This window comes from Callospermophilus lateralis, chromosome 2 (assembly GCF_048772815.1).
Source record: "Callospermophilus lateralis isolate mCalLat2 chromosome 2, mCalLat2.hap1, whole genome shotgun sequence".
Classification (NCBI taxonomy): Eukaryota; Metazoa; Chordata; class Mammalia; order Rodentia; family Sciuridae; genus Callospermophilus; species Callospermophilus lateralis.
In genome coordinates, this window is record NC_135306.1 from 68302030 (window position 1) to 68316695 (window position 14666).

Genomic DNA, 14666 nt, shown 5'->3' on the forward strand with positions numbered 1-14666 from the left:
GTTCTGCACACAGATGAGCAGGTTGTGTGGGGCCAGAGCCTGGTGGCCCCATTTGAACTGCATGAGCTGTCTCTGCTAAGCCAGTGCATGCTGACAGCTTGTCCCTGGGGATGTACCCGAGCTGATAACTCTGAGAAATAAATGTGATTATGTGGGGTGCTCTGTGATTCTAAGTAGATAAAATATACAAACGAGGTGGGAAGACACTCAGTGGTTTGCTTGTGGGATGCACCCATGGGTAGTTGGTACAACTCAATGGCTTTAGCTATGTTACTCAATGATGTATCTCAAGGGCCCCAAAACAACATGTTGGCACATAGTGGATGCTCAGTAGATATTCTTGAATGAATGACTTAAGGCTTTGCTCTGAGATTTGCTGAAAGTCACAGCTCTGTGGGCTAAATGAACATAATTATGGTGTATTCAGTACTTCCAGGAGCTATTAAAATTTAATTTTTTGTTGCTGGGGATTGAACCCAGGACCTTGCACACACAAAGCATGTCCTCCATCACTGAGCTGTACCCCCAGCCCCTTTTTTAGATGCCAGAAATTTATTGTCTCATGTCTGGAGGATAGAAGTCTGAAATCAAGGTGTTATTAGGGGCAAAGTTGGTTCTTTCCCAGGGCTGTAAAGGAAGGCTCTGTTCCAATTCCTTGGCATAGAGTCAGTGTTCTTCGTCTCTTTACTCTGTCTGTCTTCCTGAATGTCAAAATTTCCCCCCTTTATAAGGACACAAGTCAAATTGGATTGGGGCTCTCCCTAGTGACCCTTGCCTTAACTCCATCATCTGCCAAGATTCTATTTCCAAATAAAGTCACAGTTACAGGGTCTGGGGGCTAGGACTTTAACACCTTTTGGGGGGTGGGACACCCCCAGCCTCTTAAAACATATTTCTACCCTGATTTCCCTGCCTTGAAAATTAAGATTTTGTATTTATCACTTAGTCTAGCAGAACATATATGCCCTCAGTATGTGTTTGGCAGTTAAGTGTAGATAAAAAGCAGCTTCTGGAAGTCTAAGTGTCATACCAAGTTGATGAAGTCTTTAAGCTCCAAGCAAGTTCATGACAAGGTGCTATTGATTAAAAATTGATTGAGTTCTATTGATGGAGGTAGTGGTAGGAGATAGATCCTGTCACTCACAAAGTTCAATTTGATCTTTCCTTGCAGCTTAGTTCAGAAAGTCTTTTTCTTTTAACTTTTAAAGTACTTTAAAAAAAAATTTTAACTTCTGAGGTAAAGTCCTTTTTTTCTTTCAACTTCCATAATAAAATATAGAGCTATCAGGTATCCCTGGGAAAATATGTGTATTATACATATATTTCTATGCCTTTACATCATATATATAATATGCATGTAAGAATTTGAAGACTTTATTGAAAGGGGAACATCTAAAAGGCCCTGAACCCTGGAGTTAATATTACTTAGCATTTTTTGTGCACATACACACTTTATTCTGCTTCAGTGGATAACTAGTGGAGCCACACGTGACTCTCTCACTTATAAAACCCTACATTATAATTTTATAACTTTTATAAATGTTTATAACTTATATAAATTTCATAACAATTTGATAACAATGCCTAAATACCCCAAAACAATTAACTGGCAGCCCCCAGTTAATTGTCACTCAAGAACTGTTCCATTTTTAGCTTTTTCTTGGGGGTACACGGAATAAAATTCCAGGGAGGAATTTAAGAAATTTAGGAATTTAAAGCACCTCTAGAAAACCAAACTGTAGGTGCTTGAATTCCTAGTCAACCTCCTTAAGTGTGCTGTTCAAGACACAAGAGGGCTGCGGAGGTAGCTCGGTGGCAGAGCATTTTCCTGGGATGATCCCCAGCACCACACAAACAAGGACCACAAAAAGCAGAGCCTCTGAATAAAATAGAAAATTCCTTTAAGAAAATTTAAACAGTAGAAATCAGTGCCTTGGTTAATTGAATGATGAACAGAGGTGTACCCACCTCTTGATTTATTGCAAAGGAAACCTTGGCCTGCGGGCCCAGTGGTGAATATCTGTAATCCCAGCAGTTCAGGAGGCTGAGGCAGGAGGATTTGCGAGTTCAAAGCCAACCTCAGCAACTTAGGGAGACCCTGTTTCTAAATAAAGTATAAAAAAGGGCTGGGAATGTGCCGTGGTGGTTAAAGCACCCCTGGGTTCAATCACAGGTACTGGGGAAAAACAAACAGACAAACCTTGGCCTATTCTGTATGTCAGACACCATCTTCTAGGACATAATGGGACAGAGGTGAGAGAGAGATAAAAATCTCACTTGAAAATTCACTGTCATCTAAATTGTGGGGACACGGTCATTTTGTAAAACCGAAAAACTGGTCATAATGGACAAACTTAAATAACCAGAGAGTCTTACATAACACAGTGATCGTCTGGTCCTGTGCATATTGCATTCCCGTGGGCCTTCCTTCAACCTCGACATCTGACCTTTGGGTTCACATGTCATGTCCGCCCCTCCCCCTGGATTTCCTTTTTAACCATAGAGGTGATTTGATTATATTTTTTAATCTCTGAGAATTCTTATCTTGGAGCCAGATGGTATTAGCCCTGAGAATGTCCTAGAAGTGAGTACTTAGAGGAGGAGGAAAGAGAGGATTATAAATTCCTCTCAATATGAGTAATCCGTTGCAATCACTCAGGTGGAGGCTAGTTTACTTTTCTTCTGTGCAAACAAAATTGCCTTTTCCTAACCTACCAAGGGGAATAAATTATCTGCTCAAATATATTAGTTGATGTAATGCCTCTTGTAGTTAGTTCGTTAACTGGGGGAATAAAAAGCATATTATCTGGCTATGTTTGAACTCTTGACCATCTCTTTCCTGTTAGTATCAGTGCAGGATTGGCCCATTTGATTTTAAGAATTTGTTCTAAATGTGGAACCAGATACTTCTTCATAAATTATTTTAATTTGTATATAAATTCAGCAAGACTTTTTAAATTCATGTGATGAGATTACTGTGTGTCCTGTGTCTATCAAAAACCCTATATCTGGCTCTTCTTGACTTTAATCCATCTGACAACCTGCTTTTTTGTATACTTACTGTGATTGTGTATATTCTCCTTTATTCCTTTCTGCAGTTGGAGTTGGAGTTTTATATTTGCCATGATTTTTCACCATTCCCCCTCTTGTCCTTCTTTGCTTTCTTTTTAAGTGTTGTTTTTTCATTTAATTTCCCCTCTGTTATTTTGGAAGTTACGTACTCTAATTATTCTCATAGAGGTTACCCTAGAAAATTTAACTTGATGAAGTTCAAAAATCAATCAGTAGCTTTACACTGCACCCGAGTAAGTGAGAATAATTTCGTCACGACCTGCTCCTCTTGGTTTACACATTCTTGCCCAGTGCTCTGGTTCTGCCTTATTTTTCTTAACTTTCACAAATCACACACTGTGACTGTAACTTCCTATAGTCACCGTGCATGCAGGTTCACTTGCACCCCTTGCATTTTAGGTTTTCCTTGTGGCATTATTTTCCTTTTTTTTTTTTTTTTGGTACTAGAGATTGAACCCAGGGATGCTTAACCACTGAGTTCCATCCCCAACCCTTTTTATTTTTTATTTTGAGACAGGGTCTCGCTAAATTGCTGAGGGTCTCACTAAGAGGCTGAGGCTGGCCTCCAACTCACAGTCCTCCTGCTGCAGCCTCCCAAGTTACTGGGATTACAGGTGTGCGCCACCATGCCTGGTTATTTTCCTTTCTTAAATTTTTCCTTTGACAATTATTTTATTTCTGGTCTCTGGTAATAATCTGACCTTTTTTTTTTTTTTTAAAGTCTTTTCTATCTTTTAAATTGACAGATACTGTATTAAAGATGCTATTCTACTGTCTTTCATTATTGTCTTCTTCCATTATTGCTGTTGAGAAGTTGTCTGTCCTTTTGTTTTTCTTTTATGATCTTTCTTCTGCTGAGCTCCTCTCAAGGTATATTTGTCCTTAAACGCAATGAGACCGCAATGCATTTAAGTGTGGTTCTCTTCCTTCTTTTTTCTTCCTTAAATTTTTTAATTTAACTTGCTTATGATGTATTGAAACTCCCTGAAGAGAAGAAACCTTCAGTCCAGGAGAAGGCATCACCTCCTTGGATACTGGATTTCTCCTTTACTCTTATCTCCTCCTAGAACCTGTTACTCTTAACTTCTCATGCATACTTCCCACCCTTTCGAATTCTAAAACATGTGATCCATATTATATACACTTTTTTGATCTGTGAGGGACGTTTCCAATATTTACAGTCTTTGATTCTTCAGTTTATGTGTGTGTGTGCATTTAAATTGTGAGCTCATGTTCCTTAGATACTTATTTGAGGGATTCTTCAAAGCCTGTGTTTAACAAAAGTGTTCCTTGGAGAGGATTTGCCTAGCACAAGAAAATTGGTAGAACTACCAATGCAGAACCACTTTGGTTGGGCACATTTCTTGGGGCGGTATGGTCACCTCCATAATATGACTCTGAGTTTCAAACCTGAATATAGGTCTGTTGATAGGAATTCTCCAGGAGATATTTTTAGTGCTCCATTTGCATGGACCTGTCCCCTGTCCCCCACCTCCCCCCAATATATCTGATCTTATCTCCCACCCTTTTTCTACACCCTCTTGTTTAAATTCCTGCTTCTGTGCTATCTTATCCTAGCATTCAGCTTTCTTGGCATTTCTGTCCTTCTCAAAGGCAGCCTGGACATAATGGAATATTATTGTTCTTAAAATGACACCATTATTTTTAAGGTCTTCTAGACATCTATTTGGAATAATGTTTGAAATGGAAGCCCCTATGCCCTATTTATACAGGCATTGCCATTTTGCATCCAGTGTCACTGATACAGAAAAAGCCAAAAGATCCCACAGATGACCTATAAGGAACCCTTGTCAATAAGGTCGAGAATTTTTTTTGACTTAAATATGCAGAAAATTTGCCTGACTTTACCTTTGAGGGAAGTTGGTTCGAGAATGCTTTAAAAAATGGGAAAATCTTTTGAAAACTTTTTGTTTGTTTTTTCTTTTTCCCCAAGGCAAGGTCTTGCTAAATTTGCCCAGGTTGGCCTCGAATTTGAGATATTCCTGAGTAGCTAGGATTATGGAGGTGGGCCACTGTCATAGTTTAATTACTTTTTTTTTTTAAGGTTTTTATGTTGACAGTGTGAGTGGTGAATGATAAAAGGGCTCAGCCCTTAACATTTTATCCTTTTTTTTTTTTTTTTTTAGGGGCTCTCACTGTGTATTTCTCTAATTTTTCTAGTACTGTATTAAGGAAACCATTTCATGGAAAGAGAGTATGAAAATAGGTAGCATGACATTCTGAGCACATTTTGACTTTCTGATACATAGAAATTGGGAGTTGGACTTTAAATTGAGACATCCTGAATTACAGTTACAGTTTTATTTCTGGCACTGAGAGATTTGCAGCTTTAATCAAGTTGTTTTTGCTTATTTTAAAACAGGCCCCAGGCATGGAGGAGCTGATATGGGAACAGTACACTGTGACCCTACAGAAGGTGAGTTCTGCACATGTCCTGTGTTATACAGTCAAGGTCTTGATCTTATTTATTTTTGTCCACCCACTTGTGTTTCCGTTCTTGAGATAGATCATGCATCATCTGTACTAGCTGGCAGTAACCACAGCGATAACAAAGATTTGCCTGCTGTTAGGTTTTATGGTTAAGTTCTGTACACTGTGGAACCTTTCGTAGAATATTGAGTGCTATCGCTTATTTCTAGACAGTGCCGGTTATGAAACAAAGAGAAAAGTAAGGGAAGAATGAAAATAACCTATGTACTGTTTGAGGGTGGATATTTTTCACTATAATCCATAAACCTTATAACTGTCAAGTGAGTTTTAAACACAGTCTAAATTAGAAAAGGTTGACTTAGGAATCAGGTTATGGGTTCTTCTCCTCTTGCTCTCTGATTGTGATAAGAATGGTTGAGTTAATCAAGTTAAAAACCCACCTCCCCATGGTATTGAAAGAATTAATTCCATATATTAGTATATTTTACTTACTTTTAAAGTCATCTCACAGGTATTACCCTTCTTTATTGAATGAGGGGATTCATAGAGCTTCCAATCCATGGAGATTGGCACTCCGTACGCACATGTTAGCTCCCTTTTTATTTGATAGCCAAGTTTTAGGTAGACATAATAGGTGTTAGCCCTGCTCTAGCCAAGCATAGCAACCAAGAGTCTTTAAATCTTTTGTGTGAGGCTGAGCTGGTCTAGAACTACCTGTGTGATCCTCAATTATTTTTTACTTATTTATGTTATTGAACTGCTGGGACTCAAACCCAAGGCCTCACACCTGGTAGGCAGTGGCTGGCCCGCATCCCCAGCCCACCATCCCTGGTTCTCATTCCATCCAGCTGCCTTCCTGTCAGCACCACTGAGCCCAGCAGTGATCTTCTTCCCCACAGGACTCTTCCCTCTGTCACCTCCTAGAGGGGACTGGGAATTCCTCAAAGTTAAAGATTTCCTTTGACCCTTAGCACCACCCTGAGCCTCCAGCCCTGTCTTCTGTGAAAATTTCATTCCCACATTAAATGTTCAGTGAGAATCCAGGTAGAAAAAGTTGTCAGTGGGTCAGTGCCCGGGTCCCCAAACTTCTGTATCAGTCATTGCAGATTCTTTAGTTGGAGAACTTTGCCCACCCAGGTCTTTATTTTCAGTTTTAGTCATCTTGGTTCTTTTCTGTGCCCATTCTACTAGAATTTCATGTGGCTTTTGAGTTGTAGGCCCCCAAATTAGCTGAAGTGAGGAACTTTTTAGGATCGGTATAGAGGATGGTACTGCCTCTATCTAAAACCAGGTGTCTGATGCTGCCAGATTCATAGCCATATGTTTAATAGACAATGACCCAGCCTGTTTGGGGTTTGAAATGTCAGCATAGTGGGCCCCAAACCAGAACTTTTCCTTGGGGCTAGAGATTTTCTTTTATTCTCTGATTAGATTTTTTTTTTTTTTAAATCACTAACCCAGATTTAGAATTATACTGCCACCTCTTATGTTTAGAAACTGGGCTTAGCTTTTTTAACACTGAAAAGAGTTAGGATTATTTTTTTACCTGGATTCATTGTGCATTGCTGGACTACCCTTGGATATATATTAATTTCCATTCTTCTGGGCATGTAGGAAAAAAGTTTAATGCTTTGCTCACTTATAAGATCTCAATACTAATTTTATTTTTGGATTTGATCTTTAAATACATGTACTTTTCACCCTATATTAAAAATGAAACCAGCAGCCCATTTAACTTGGAGTTAAAGATATACTTTTCGAAAATGCAGTTTTAGAGTCAAGTGTAATGGTGCATACCTATAATCCCAGAAACTTAGGAGGCTGAGGCAGAAGGATTGCAGAATAAAAATAAAAAGGGCTAGGGGTGGATATGGTTCAGTGGTAGAGCACCTGGGGGTTTAGTCCCAGACTTTAAAAAAATTAAAAAAAAAAAATATGCACAAACTCAGCTTTTACTGAAGTTGAATTGTGCCAGCTTGGGCCAGCATGATGCAAGCAGGTGTGATTGGTGCTTTGAACAGCACACACCCATGTGGACAGAAGACATTATTTCTTTCTCCTGCCAGCTTCTCGGGATAACTCCAGTCTGTACATATCCATTTTTTACATTTTTCACAAGGCTGTTTCTTTTAGATAAGGAATTTCCCTTTATAAACCTGTCCGATTACTACAATGACACTTTATTTTGTTTTTTTATTTATTTCTGTAAGCCCATCTGTTCCTGAGCTATCTCTGGTCATTGATTTGACCTTTATTTTATTAAGCACTTGTAATAAATCCCGAAAGCCACTTGTGGAAGGATTTTAACATTTTTCTCCTAACCCTAATGAACAGGATTCCAAAAGAGGATTTGGAATTGCAGTATCTGGAGGCAGAGACAACCCCCACTTTGAAAATGGAGAAACATCCATAGTCATTTCTGATGTGCTCCCGGGAGGACCAGCTGATGGCCTGCTTCAGTGAGTCTCCTCCCCCCACCCCCCCACCCCACCCCTGGTTCCTGCCAACTGTACCAGTTGTCACTAGACAGGGTACTTTGGTTGGTGTGCACTTCTTAGGAAAAAACCAAAACAGTTTTATATAACATTTGAAAGTCTTCAAGCAGTAATCGAGGTCATAACTAGCACACCATGTTTTAACAGTCCCCAAAACGTTGGGGGACATTTAAACTCTGTGGAGAGGAGGGCAGTTATTTTTTACCCTTTAAGATGGTAGTTGCAAACATCACTTCTCGGTTTAGGAATCATTTCTGAACATGGAGCCTAAAGTTGGCATGCTTCTCCCCACCACACTGTTAATACCTATCACAGACTGTTTACATTGATTTTATTTTATATTGTTTAAATTTTTTAATGAGTGCTGGGGTTGTAGCTCAGTGGTAGAGCACTTGCCTAGCATGTGTGAGGTACTGAGTTCGATCTTCAGCACCACATAAAAACAAATAAATAAAATAAAAGTATTGTGTCCATCTACAGCTAAAAATATTTTTTTTAAATTTTTAATCATGGGGCTGGGGTTGTGGCTCAGTGGTCGAGTGCTCACCTAGCATGCACAAGGCACTGGGTTCGATCCTCAGCACCATATAAATGTAAAATAAAGATATTGAGTCCACCTAAAACTTAAGAATAAACATTTAAAAAAAAATAAAGTTTTTAATCAGGATGGCTGGGGTGATAGCTCAGTGGTTGAGCTTATGCCTAATGTGTGAGTTCCTCGTTTTTGTTTTTGTTTTGATTTTGGCTTTCTTTTTGCAGTCCTGGTGTTGAACCCAGGGCCTGGTACATGTTAGGCAAGCATTCCACCACTGGGCTACATTGCTAGCCTGAGGCCCTGCATTTGGTCCCCTGGGTTTAATCTCCAGTACTATCCAAAAGAAAAAGAAAAAGAAATTACTGAGTAGACTTTGGTTAAATAATGACCTTTATTTATAAGAGGGATGCAGAAATTGGGAAAAGATACTGCAATAAAGCACAAGTTTGCCAGCCTTGTGGCCTGAAGAGATAATGCCAATTTAAAAGATGCATGTCTGAATTCTCTCCGGATAACTTCTCAGGACAGAATCTAAAGTTAGCTAGGTGGCTGCGTTGGCCAGGTAGGTCAAACATTGAGGTTCTGTTTAAAGTCCATATGGTCCTTCAAAGTTTGTAGTCTTTGATATGAGCAATGTGAAATTTTGAAATATTTTTTTGGGTCAGTTAAAGGAATACAATTCTGTATTAAAATTTCTTTTTTTTCTTTTTTTTTTTTTTTTTTGGCTGTGCTGGGGTTGAACTTGGGGCTTGTTTGCGTGCTCTACCACTGAACTATATCCCCAACCTTTAAAATTTCTTTAGGAATCTGATGTAGGCTCTTGACCTGCTTCCCTCCAAACAAGCACAAATGGGTATATACTTATTTTGGGAGAGTGTTTGTAGATTCTTCTGAAGCCCTCCATGCACCTCACTAACAGAAGACAGATACAGAAATTTCTTTGAGTACAGATCTCACCGTTACTAGGTGCTGCTGGAGTGGCCCAGTCGTCTGGGGGCAGCCCTCTGTCTTCCTAAGTGGTTTCAGTAGACACTCAAAATCGAGCTCTGTGGGGGGCGGTGGCAGTGAGGCCAACGCTGCGCTCCAGCCCCCTTTTCCCTCCATGGTTTCTCTCCGCTCCCGAGTAACTTGGCTGGGGTGGGGTGGGGCCTCTGCTCGCCCGTCACACGGGACCGCGCTGCTCCGCTGCCGCCAGCAGACCCTCCGACGGCCCTTGCCGCGCAGGCTGGGACGCCTCTCCCCTCTCCGCCCCGCCGCGGAAAGTTAAGTTTGAAGAGCAGGGAGGAGGGAAACATGGACATGAAGAGGAGGATCCACCTGGAGCTGAGGAACAGGACCCCAGCAGCTCCTTAGGTCTTGCCCAAAATAGGCCAGAGCCCTGTGACTATTTGTTGGAAAGTAAAAGGTTGGAGAACTTGTCTTGGACAATTGCAAATCAAATGATGGAAAAATTGAGGGCTTAACTGCTGAATTTGTGAACTTGGAGTTCCTCAGTTTAATAAATGTAGGCTTGATTTCAGTTTCAAATTTCCCCAAGCTCCCTAAATTGAAAAAGCTTGAGCTCAGTGAGAGTAGAATCTATGGAGGTCTGGATATGTTTAGCAGAAAAACTTCCAAATCTCACCCATCTAAACTGAAGTGGAAATAAACTGAAAGACATCAGCACCTTGGAACCTTAGAAGAAGTTGGATTGTCTGAAGAGCCTGGATCTGTTGAACTGTGAAGTCACTGATCTGAATGATTAGAGTGTGTTCAGGCTCCTGGCCCAGCTGACTACCTGGACGGCTATGATGGAGAAGGTGGGGAAGCCCCTGACTCAGATGCAGAGGTGGATGGTGTGGATGAAGAAGAGGAGGATGAGGACGATGAGGATGGTGAGGAGGAAGAGTTTGATGAAGAAGATGAAGATGAAGAAGAAGATGTAGATGGAGAAGTAGATGAAGATGAAGACAATGAGGATGAGGATGAAGAGGAGGAAGAAATCGGGAAAGGTGAAAAGAGGAAGAGAGAAACAGATGATGAAGGAGAAGATGATTAAGACCCCAGATACACTGCAAAACAGAACTGTTCAGTATTGGTTGGACTGCTCATGGATTTGATAGTTGTTTAAAAAAGAAAAAAAAAAAAAAGGAGCTGTGATACAAATCCTAGGACATCCACCCACCCAAAGAGCCAAAGAATAGTTCCTGTGACATTCCGCCTTCCTCCTTTTAGTTCCTCTTGGTAATCCACCACCAAGCTTGGGGACTTTGCCCCAACAAAATTGTAAGCATTGTTAGGTTTTTTGTGTAAGACTCTTGCTGTAGCATGGATAGTTGTGATTGGTGAGTCAACTGTCCATGGCTACCAGTCACACTGAGATTGTAACAGCATTTTTACTTTCTGTACAACAAAAAAAGCTTTGTAAATAAAATCTTAACATTTTGGGAAAAATAATTGAGCTCTGTGGCTCAATTTCTTTCCTCAGACAAATTCTGACCAAGTTGACTGATCTTTGGGAGCCCTTTAATAAGCATCTTGGGTCAATTTGCTACTTATATTCTATCTAAATAAATGATTTCCATCGAGTAGATGGGAGTTTTTCATAACCTGTTTTTATTTCTCATTTACAGAGAAAATGACAGGGTGGTCATGGTTAATGGCACCCCCATGGAGGATGTGCTCCATTCATTTGCAGTTCAGCAGCTGAGAAAAAGTGGGAAGATTGCTGCCATTGTAAGTACTGGCTTGGTTTTCGACTTGCCTCAAGAGCATTTTGTTTTTATGCCCAGAAGAAAATTACCGCTTGCTTCTGAGCATTTGACAGAATTACGTAACCTAGAGCCCACTAGCTTCTTGTGTCCTTAGTGCTTTTGGAGGGTGATGTTATGGGTGATGTGAAGATGTGCATAAGCCATCCTCCCGGCCTTTTCCTCATCCTTCTTCTAAGGCCAGCAGTTCTCCTATCCAGGCAGCATCACGATGTCATGACAGTTCTTACTTCAGCAGGAATCTAAGAATAAGGACATTCTTCTAAGTACCATAATGCTATTAACATAGTTCAGACAATTTGTATTTCTGCAGTATGACCTGATATTCAGTGCATATCTCGGGATGTCTTTAATAGTCTTTTCTTCTTCCAGGATCCATGTTTAATCATCTAATTATTTCTTTACTCTCTTTTAATCTAGAAGGGTACCTTTTTTCCCTTGCCTCTCTCCCTCCTTTCACTGTGTGTGTGTGTGTGTGGGGGGGGGGATGGGGTTTACTGGGAATTGAACTTCCATTGAGCTATAATTCCAGCCCTTTTTATTTTTGATTTTGAGACAGGATCTCTCTAAGTTGCCCAGGCTGGTCACAAAGTTGTTATCCTCTTGCCTCAGCCTCATGAGTCACTGGGATTATAAGCATGTGCCTGGCACCCCTTCTTTTTAGTGGTATTAAATTTTGGAAGAGTCTAGGCAGTTGCATATAGAATGTCCCTCTTTCTGAATCTTCATAATGTAGAGAGTTCTGGCCTCTGAGGCTTTTTTGCTCTTGATGGAAGCAGGTCCATCAGGAGCAAAAAATTGTTCTCCATTTGAGGCAGGGAATGCAGAGCCTTCACAGTTGTTGTCTTATTTTAACTCCCTGACCCTGGTTCCTGATGAAAAACCCAAGACAGGGTCATAGCTGTTTGTTTAAGAGACCGAGGGTTGTTTTTGTTTGTTTGTTTGCTGGGGGGGGGGGGGGCTTTGTTTTTCTTCATTTTCTGATGCTGTGGATGAAGAGGGACCCGTTTTATTGAAACTAGAACCAGCACCCTGACCACCTCCTTCTCTGTGTTGAATTGCGGCTGTCCTGCATCCAACAGTGTCTGTCTTGTTGACAGGTAGTCAAGAGGCCCCGGAAGGTGCAGGTGGCGCCGCTGCAGGGCAGCCCACCCCTCAGTCAGGATGACCGGGCTTTTGAGGCGATGGACGACTTTGATGGTGGAAGTTTCCGCAGCGGGTACAGCGAGAGGAGCCGGCATAGCAGCCACGACAGGCTGAGCCACAGCTGGGAGGACGAAAGGGGCCGTCCCTACCAGCGGGCACACAGCCGGGAGCGGGACCGCAGCCGCGGCCGGAGCCTGGAGCGCGGCCTGGACCAGGACTATGGACGCGCCCGAGACCGCAGTCGTGGCCGGAGCCTGGAGCGCGGCCTGGACCACGGCTTTGGACCACCCCGGGACCGCAGCGGTGGCCGGAGCATTGACCGGGACTACGAGCGGGCCTATCACCAGGCCTACGAGCCCGAAGATCGCACCTACAGCCCTCCCACCGAGCACCGCCGCAGGGCGCAGCCCGATGCCCGCTACCAGGGCGCCAGGAGCCGAGAGCACCTGCATTCCCGCAGCCCCAGCCCCCAGCCCAGGGCTCGGCCAGAGCACACCGGCCAGTCAGACTCGGACAGGCCCATTGGGGTCCTTCTTATGAAAAGCAAACCGAACGAAGGTAGGTCGAAAACAAGCACTGTGCTACTAGTTATAACCAGCTCTTCCATGGCACCTCCTAGGTGCCCAGCTTTGACCTCAGTGCTGGTCACCTGTTGGCTCATTTAATTCTTACAAACTGCACCCTGAGGGAGCACCATTATTTTGTAGACAAAGAGACAGGCATAGAAGAGTACATTGCCCCGTGTAATAGTTTCACTATGGCAAAACCAGGCTCTCCAACTTTGGCTTTGCATTACCAGGCCAGTGGTTCTCTAAGTAGCATATCACCTGGACACTTGTTACAATGCAGATTCTTAGGTCTCACCCCAGCCCCATGGAATCAGAAACACGGAGTGGCCCTGGGGCCTGCAGGTAGTGGGCTTCTCAAGCTAGAGATACCAAGAGAGAAGACAATACTCCAGTGCTTCTTGATTTTCTGTTCTATGCCAGGAGCTATGCTGGATAAATATTCTCTTATTTAATCCTTATAAGAACCCTGTGTGGAAGGAGGTTTTATTCTAGTGCTGTAGGTCAGGAATACCATGATACAGGGAGGTGTTTGGGTAGATCTGTGGTGGAGGTGGTCTCTGCCACACCCATATCATCACATCCAAGAGGCATCAAAACTCTATATTGCAGCTAGAGAAGCAGTTAACGCCTGGAGTTCATAGGTGAAGATTCTGAGACTCAGATGGGGAAGCAACTTGCCCATCTTGAAGCCAGTATGTAGATGATGGAGCTAGAACTCAAACTCCATCCCTTGGGAGTAGCTGATAGGAGATCAGTACGGGAGTGAACAGGGCTTGAGAGCCCATTGTTGAGCTAGTCCTAGCATCAGTACTTGTCTTCTGACTTAAAATTTCTTCTAATATATCTTATCTCCTTTTGCTCTCCAATGGTTATTTCTAGAGAAAAAAAAGATGAAAAGTGCCCCCACCCCCATGCAGAGTGAAAGTGAAAGGCCTCTTGCTTTTCAGTTTGGGGATTTGCATTAAATAGCCTGCCAGATGAGAGGGCTTGTTTTCTCTTAATTTTTCATAAAGGGTTGAGTCATATAACCAGGTGCCTATTGAAATAACTGAAGAATAATGTGATGGGCTGAGTGGGGTTCAGGGTAAGAAAATAAAGCTGAAAGCTGAGAACACATCATCCTGAGGAAGGTGCATCTTGGGTATAATGATTTCACAGAATTTTTATAACTCTTGTGAGGAGGTGATCATTCAAGAACCCTCAAGCAGAATAAGAACCACCCTGTATCTAGATTGACAGATGGGATGTAGAGAAGTTTTGAGAGTGAGAATATGATAAGAGACACCTCTTTAAGAGTCTGACCCTATGCTTTGGGGCATGCACCCAGGATCTTAAGTTCCTGAATGCACTGCTTTTCAAACTTCTCCTTTCTTTCTCCTTTTGCTCTTCCTCCACCTTCTTCCCTCTTTCCCTAGCTCCTGTCATGAAAATAACTATGTCTTGTAAACAATCATAGAAGCACCTCCATGTCAAAAACTTTAACAGAAGTTTGGTGGAACATTACGTTTTCAGTGTGGTGTACCTGAGAATTCCATTACATTAAATTTTTAAAATACTGGTTGCAGCCCTCTAAGTTGATCTCAAACCCCACAATTTAGAAACACATTATCCTAAGAGACTGCCCCCATCATGACCAGTCTTAGTAAAT

The 14666-nt window shown here is 41.9% G+C and overlaps 1 protein-coding gene across 3 annotated transcripts in view; it reads left to right on the plus strand.

Annotated features, from left to right (window-relative positions):
• Window positions 1-14666, plus strand: part of Tjp2 (tight junction protein 2) — a 134969-nt gene that overhangs the window by 88760 nt on the left and 31543 nt on the right. For all 3 annotated transcript variants that reach the window (XM_076846044.2, XM_076846043.2, XM_076846046.2), the window contains 4 exons: window positions 5456-5509; window positions 7858-7982; window positions 11166-11268; window positions 12404-13007. In XM_076846044.2, the coding sequence (XP_076702159.2) occupies window positions 5465-5509; window positions 7858-7982; window positions 11166-11268; window positions 12404-13007 (877 nt within the window). In that variant the 5' untranslated portion in view covers window positions 5456-5464. The remainder of the gene's footprint in view (window positions 1-5455; window positions 5510-7857; window positions 7983-11165; window positions 11269-12403; window positions 13008-14666) is intronic.